General features: G+C 44.5%; 1 protein-coding gene across 1 annotated transcript; it reads left to right on the top strand.

Annotated features, from left to right (window-relative positions):
• Positions 1–1,759: 1,759 nt before the first annotated feature.
• LOC128410852 (prolactin-releasing peptide receptor-like) lies at positions 1,760–5,634 on the top strand. Its single transcript, XM_053382615.1, has 2 exons — positions 1,760–1,965; positions 4,471–5,634. Exon 2 carries the CDS (start codon positions 4,497–4,499, stop codon positions 5,616–5,618), a length of 1,122 nt encoding a protein of 373 aa, XP_053238590.1. The 5' UTR covers positions 1,760–1,965; positions 4,471–4,496; the 3' UTR covers positions 5,619–5,634.
• The last annotated feature ends 2,329 nt before the right edge of the window (positions 5,635–7,963 follow it).

The raw sequence follows: 7,963 nt of genomic DNA, 5'->3' as shown, positions 1-7,963 counted from the left end.
ATCCTGCTAATTGCCAAATCCAATTAACACCAAAATGAAAAGGTGCCAGAGCTCCAAAGGTGAGGCCATACAATCTGTCACCCATTTCTACACAGCAGGCCACCCTAGATCATTATGGATGGAGCCCCTATTGAGTAAAGACATACATAAAAACATGTGTTGAATAATGTTATAAAAGGAGAAATCATACTGAAGACAGAAGTGTTCAACTGAGCGAATGATAGATCTCTTGATGTACTTTGCAGAGCTTCAGAAGAACTTTGCTGAACTTTGGGTTCAATCCCTGGAAACTCCAGGTGGAGCTAGGAAATACTCTTGCTTGAGACACCGGAAGGTCTAGGTAGACAATGCTGGAATAGAGGAACCAATGGGCTGACTCAGTGGAAGGCAGGCGAATGCCTTATGTTCCCAACTGATAGTAATATTTTGAAAGTGTATCAACAGGAATGTATTATTCACCAGGTGTGGGAAACTGTGGATATATAACCCCCTTCCCTTATAGTTCTGGTATATTAGTGTCCCAACTCCTAAACCACTCAAGGAAATGATTTTACCTGGTGCAAGGATCACCCGTAAACAAAATATAGAAGTTCTCCCAATGCTACTCTCTAGATTTGGTCTGGAAAATAGGATTGGAACCACTGCAATACAGTGTCGCTGAGTCCTGTTCCCCAGAGCTGGTCGAAGAGGAGATCACAAGCAATGGCTATTAAATGTCAAGGAGAGATCAAGAAGGAGGAGCAAGGTCATACACACACACACCCATCCCACTATCTGCAAAGGTCATCTATCAAGGCAACCAAGGTTGACTCAGATCCATGGCCAGGCCTGATAGGAATGGATCTAAATAATCTGTGTCCTCCAAGAATGCTTGCAGCTGCCCCGCCATGGCCCTCTTCACCACCTTCCCCCCAAAGCAACTGCCCAATAGTTGTCCCACTCCAAAGTGTCCCATGCAGTGCTTGGCCTACACTTCTGTTATGTACGGAGCTGAATCCTAGAACAATAGGATTCAGAATACAGCAGTCTGACTGGTCTGCAGGAGCCACCCAATCCAGCTCCAGGTGGAAGTGAATCAGTGACCGGATTGGCTTGCAGAAGCAGCCAATCAGGTTCATGGATGAAGTGAATCAGCAACCTGATTGGCCTACAGGAGCAGCCCGGAATTAGCCAATCACACGGGGCCCATTGTGTAAATAATGTATATATAGCTAGACATTTGGGGGGGGGGATTTCATTTATTGCTACTATGAGCTGAATAAAGAGCATGAAATTCACACTTGACTCCGAGTATATTTCAATTTCTATAGCCTGACTGGCAGCATTGCGCACCCCTGCCCCAGGGTTTCCTTTGGGGTCAGCCCCTTTGGGGGGTCAGCCCTCGGCCTGTTGTTATAGTAAGGTGGGCAGTGGACCCCAGGGGCAGAAATTAAACACTAACTTCTGTTACAAATAGCACAAACACCCTTACCTGTAACCAGATGATACACAGATCAAGCAACAATTGCAACACACACACACACACACACACACACACACACTTGCTGACTTGGGAGAGCAGACCAGGCAAGGACTAGGATGGTGCAAAGGCAGCCCCTCCTTGTTTCTCTGTGAGTCTCTTCTGTACCCATAATGGTGTACTGATTGCAGTTGAAACAAGGGAGGGGGGGGAGAATAAGCAATACAGTTAAATGGGATGAGGATGATGTGTATGCCTTTATTTTACATATTGCAGAGTTCATTTTATATCGGATGGCAGTAGAATAGTTGTAACATTAACTGGAAATGGAAGGTTGTCATTGGGGAGAAGCAGCCTTTGTAAATTCAGTCTAATTCTTGTTAAATCCATACAAGTGACACTATTGACATTGCTGGTGTCATTTGTTTATGTGCACACAGGCCATCGTGTATGAATGCAAATTTAATGAAGACCAAGGGGTTAAGCCAAAGGCTTCATAGGAAAAGGTGAGTATTAAGAAAGGGTTTGACCTGGCAGGGAGGGAGGGAGGGAGGGAGGGAGGGAGGGAGAGAGAGAGAGAGAGAGAGAGGGAGGGAGGGAGGGAGGGAGGGAGGGAGGTGTTATGCTGAGAAGAGGATTTCAGGCACATGCATCAGCAAGTGGAAATGAGCAGGGGTTTTTTTGGAGAGCAAGAGACTTTCAGGATATGGGAGAAGAAGGCACAATGGAATTGGCTGAAGAGAGCTTTTAAAAGCTAGACAGGGGGGTTGTGCTGCAGCAACATGATGGCTAACTACAGAGCATCTGAACGTGGTACAGAAGACATGGAGAAATTGGGAGCACAGGTCAGGTAGTTCTTCAGCAGTGTTCGAAACTCCCATTGTTCTAGGTGCATTTTGCAACAGGGAATTTCATTAGTGTGAGCAGTTTCTGAGCTCTGGGCGCAGTACTGCACCTAAGATTTCAGATTAAAACTGCAGAGTGGAAGGAAACGAGGACCTTTTTCTGCCTCCCCACTTCCAGCTACTCTCTGAAGACTGGAGAAGAGACCCTCTTAAGAATATTAGGGGAGTGGGCAGGGGAAGGACCGGACCATGTGAAAAATGAACATAATATTTTAGCTGCAGTTCATTCATTTTCTGCTTTGTATTATTGTTATATTAAAAAAGTGTGCCTAGACATTCCGTTGTTGTGCCCATAACCTAGGTTTAAGGTGACATTTTAGCTCCTAGCTTTCATATCTCAGTTTCTAACACTGCTCTTCAGCAATATCTTGAAACCAGTACTTATTGACTTTAATACATTTGTACCCTGCACCTTCAACTCCCAAGAGTTCCTAAGGTGACAAATAATATGAATATGTAACATAACTATCTCACACACATGCACACAGAGCTAGCACCCGCAAAATGCATCAAACACAGCAACAACAGCTGAGTTCAACTGTTTAAAAAGGGAGAAGTTCAAGTGGAATAGAAGCCTGGGGAAACTAAAATACCCTTGACCGGTGGCTAAAGTGCATCACAGTAGGCACCATGTGAACTTCCTTTAAAAAAGACACACTGTATCAAGGACGGCAGGGGGTGGTGGGACTAATGAAGAAAGCTCTTTCCAGCCAATACATTTCTTGCCTCAAGAGATTCTATGTCATCAGTGGACATCAGCCACTGCCAAATGAAAAGGCTCTTTGCATTAGCCTATGTTCATTTCTTCTTATTCTCCCAGTTGTAAACTATGCACGACCATGACATAGCCGAAGAGCATGGCAAATAAAAGACCAGGGTCATGTTCTGAATAGCAGAAAGGAGATTAAAGTCCTGAGAGTGGATGGACCGGAGGTGCTACAATGCAATGCTGTGAAGGCTCAGATAAGGAAGGACATGGGATAAGCGCTCTTAAAGAACTAGTGGAGCTGACAAACAGTATCTGCAAGCTGCTGCAAAGATAAAATGACATAAGGCTTTACAAATAAGACATGAAAGGGTGCCACTTTCTAATTTGCCATCATGGGGGTAATCCTGCAATTTAGTGTTTATTTTTAAAAGACCAGCTGTGATGCCCATCCCCGTTCAAACATAAAATACAAAACAAGTCTCAACCTGAAATTGATTTGCAACACAGGATTAGCCATTGGAGATGGCAGGCGGGAGAAAGAAGACGAGGAGAGACAGAAGTTAAGGACACTTTTACAGTTGCAAATAAGAATTCCCGAAGGACTCCATAGCTTTGGGAGGAAAAGTGCTTAAGGTAAAGATGCCTGAGGAGCAGGGAATAAACTTAGAAGAGGCGCAATGAAATGTGATCGAAGAAGAAGAAGAAGAAGAAGAAGAAGAAGAAGAAGAAGAAGAAGAAGAAGAGGAAGAAGAAGAAGAAGAGTTTGGATTTGATACCCCGCCTTTCACTCCCCTTCAGGAGTCTCAAAGCAGCTAACATTCTCCTTTCCCTTCCTCCCCCACAACAAACACTCTGAGAGGTGAGTGGGGCTGAGAGATTTCAGAGAAGTGTGACTAGCCCAAGGTCACCCAGCAGCTGCATGTGGAGGAGCGGAGACGTGAACCCGGTTCCCCAGATTACGAGACTACCGCTCTTAACCACTACACCACGCTGGCTCTCAGGACTTCTAAGGGATGCATTATGAAGAGTCTTCTAAGGGTGATAGAAGATGAAGGCTAAGATGTGCAGGGATTTTAAAGATAGGGACTGGAAGTTTAGGCATGGCATTCACATCCCTTTGCCACATGCTGCTACAGTCTTCCCAAACTTGGTGTTATACAGACATTTTGCATGCTCTGATGGGAGTTTTACTCCAGAATGTCTGGGGGGCACCAGACTGAGGAAAGCTCCTCTACCTATACCTTTACCTACAACTTATCCCCATTTCCCAGTGATATTTAACATACTGGGAACTGTGGGGAGAATAATTCTGTGTGCAGATTGGCTCTGAATGTAACAGTCCCCCACATCTCATAAATTCCCCCTCCCACCTAACTTTCCTTTCTATCTTATTGCAGAAGCATCGTCACAAGGGAAAACCAACATGGCAGTGGACAACCAGCTCCTCAACGACTCCTGCTCCAATAGCTCAGCTCCCGTTTTCACAGGCCTGGACCTTCTCTTTGAACTGAAGCCACTCTTCATTCCTCTCTACGCCATCCTGGTGACGGTGGCCTGCACGGGGAACTTTCTCCTCCTCCTCCTCATTGGTACCACCAAAAAGTTGCACTGCACCACCAATTTCCTCATTGGGAACTTGGCAGCCGCCGATCTGATCATGTGCATTTTCTGTGTCCCGCTGACTGCCTCGTACGCGTTTGAGATTCGCGGCTGGCTCTTTGGGATGTTCATGTGCTACTTTGTCACCCTCATGCAAGTGGCCACTGTGTTTGTGTCCGTCCTCTCCCTCACTGCTATCGCTGTGGACCGGTATATTGTCATCGCTTACCCCATTCGCAAAAGGGTCAGATGCAAGTCCTGTGCCTACATTGTGGCCTTCATTTGGTTGCTCTCTATCGTGGTCTCAGTCCCCACATCCATGCACACCCATTACCTGGATCTCAACAGCATTGGCCATGACATGATCATCTGCGAAGAATTCTGGAAGCACCACAAGACCGAGAGGTGGCTGTACTCTTGCTTGATGCTCCTCTTGTCCTACATGCTCCCGCTCTCTGCTGTCTCCATCTCCTACTGCGCCATTACTTATCGCCTCCGGAACAGGAGCGTCCCAGGGGCTGCCTACCACGGCCAAGAGAAATGGACTAAAAAGAAGCAAAAGACTTTCCGGATCCTCGTCATCTCTGTCATGTGCTTTGCTTGTTGCTGGCTCCCTCTTCAGGTGGTTAATCTGATCATAGATATAGACGAGGAGTTTGTCGTCCTAGACAAGAGATATGTCAACGTCATTCAAGTGTCCTGTCATGTGGTCGCCATGAGTTCTGCGTGCTTCAATCCGTTCATCTATGCCTCCCTCCACAACAAGTTCCGACTCCACATTAGCAACTACTTTCATCAAAGGAAGAGGTCAAGCACCATGTGCCGCAAGGCTTCCCGGCTGAATACCTGCTCCACTTTGGCAGATCATCCTGTGGGCCACAGTGAAAAAATAGCGCTGCAAGAGAAGTTTCCTTTTAGCTCAAACCCAGCAGCCCTACAAATATAAAAAGAGCCAATCTACTGTCAAGCTCTCAGTTTGTATAATGTGTGGTCCATAGCAGCTGGTGTGCTGGACCCCTGAAACTGGCATCCATTCAACTTACCTGGATGGTGTTGGGGATGCACAGGCACAGCAGAGCTCCTGCTATTGGGTTTGCCCTGCCCTGCCCTCTCTTTCTCCCTGCCCCAGCCCAGCCCAGTAATCCAGGTAAGCTGTAATGATGCTGGTGCTGAACGGACAGCTCCTTGGCTCTGCAGTCCCATCAGCCTCTACTACTGTGTGCATACCTGCCCTGTACAGTCTGTACAGCCTGTAAAGGGGGCGGTGGTGGTTATTGGCTGGTTTTTGTGTTTTCTGTTATGTATTCTGTGTTCTCGGTTTGTATTTTCATGTTGTGAATTGCCCTGTGAAGGGCGGTATACAAATTTAATAAATAAATAGATAAAGATAAGGAAGTGCCCTCCATTTAAAAAGGGTTCCAGATCTGTAAAAATGGCATTACTGGGAGTGGAGGATGGATTGCAAAACCAGCAGGTGGGGTTTCTGGCTGAAGAAGCGGAGCCAGCTAATCTGAGAAATGCAGCTGTTATATATATTCATTCAGAATCAACATCTGAACATATCATTGGCAGAAGACACACTACTTTTTGTACTTGCAAAGTGGACCAGTACATTTGGTAAAAGCTGAACCAATGTTGTCAGGTCTATAGGGCCAAATTTATAGAAATTGCTTGCTTTGAACTCCAGTTTTTCCCCTCGTACTTTGTCACACCAGAGTTGAACAGATGTGGATGTATATATTGCATTTCCACGCAGAACATTCAAAATGTTGCTTGTAATTATAATTCATACATTACATCAAAGTTATTTTTCACGAGTAAGTGAAACAAATGGGAATAATTAAGATTCCATTCACACTGTGCTAGTGTCTTATTGTGCTAGTTTTAAAAGTAAGATAATTATTGTGACAATGTGATGTGCATGTCAGAAACTGAAATAAAGTTGGATATGGGAAAACACACTGTAACGAGCAGCCAATTAGATATTTAGGCCACAGCACCAATGTATTTGCACCATTAACTCCTATTCAAGAGCTAGGGAATTCCACAAACTCCAATATTCTCCCAGCACCTTTAAAAATTTTTATTCTAAATTATGGCTTTGCTGGAATTTTTTAAAGTCCAAATAGCATGTATAAAAATACCTTCTCAGAAATGGAAATTCTATTTTAAAATTACTATTATTGTTGCTATAGCTTTGTGATTAAAGTTTTGCAAGTGTATACGTAGACTGGCAATAAAAGGAAAGATCTAAGTGTAAAATGATGCAGAAACCCCCCCCAAAAAAACTTCACATATATAATGATCCAGTCTGAACTGGTCATGACTAATTGGGAAATAGATATTTGGTCAGTGAGGAGGTCAGATCTGGCAAGTAGCAGCTGCGGAAGAAACCATTTCTGTCCCTGGAACTACCAGGGGAGAGACTGAAAAGAAAACTGCCAATATTGTAATGTCCATATAGATACCTGTGGCAAAGCCACATTTGGAATACTGTTTGCAATTCTGATCTCCACACCCCCAAAAGGATATCGTAGAGCTGGGAAAGTTGCAGAAAAGAACAACTGGCATAATTGGGTGAGGGTGGAATTTCTGCAGCACTTCCTTGTAAGAAAGAGCTACAATGTTTGACTTACTTATGAGTAATCATGCCTAGGATTGGGTTACAGAACTTGCAATCTTCATGCTTGTAAATATACAGCTAAAGAGAAGCATTTTTATATCTTAGTGATTGGAGTCACTGAATTGAGCACATGCTTATATCCAGTGCTTTTTTCTGGGTGTACGCAGGGGTACGCATACCCCTAAACATTTTGTGAATCTAACGGGAGAAGAAGCTAATGATTTAAAACTTTTTAGGTTCTTCTCTAGCACGGTGAAACATCAGTTCCGTTGCTACCCCCGATGGCAGCCTCGTTTCCTTGTCACAGAGTTTCCTGAGTCTCAGACAGAATGAGAGTACAGTAGTATCTTGGGTTAAGAACTTAATTCGATCTGGAGGTCTGTTCTTAACCTGAAACTGTTCTTAACCTGAGGTACCACTTTAGCTAATGGGGCCTCCCGCTGCCGCCATGCAATTTCTGTTCTCATTCTGAAGTAAAGTTCTTAACCCGAGGTACTATTTCTGTAACCTGAAGCATCTGTAACCTGAAGCGTCTGTAACCTGAAGCGTCTGTAACCCAAGGTACCACTGTACTCCTAAACACTTTTAAAGAAAAAAAAGCACTGCTTATATCTCTTCCACTAGCCTCAGTAGAGTTTTAAGATTCTTCAGGGAGTGTTTAGCATTTT

Source organism: Podarcis raffonei, chromosome 1 (assembly GCF_027172205.1).
Source record: "Podarcis raffonei isolate rPodRaf1 chromosome 1, rPodRaf1.pri, whole genome shotgun sequence".
NCBI lineage: Eukaryota > Metazoa > Chordata > Lepidosauria > Squamata > Lacertidae > Podarcis > Podarcis raffonei.
Note: the sequence above shows the minus strand (reverse complement) of the source record. Positions and strands in the feature narration are given on the sequence as shown.

Bases quoted from the DNA above. Each gene is read 5' to 3' on its own strand.
- LOC128410852 (XM_053382615.1), top strand. From the start codon at position 4,497: ATGGCAGTGGACAACCAGCTCCTCAACGACTCCTGCTCCAATAGCTCA.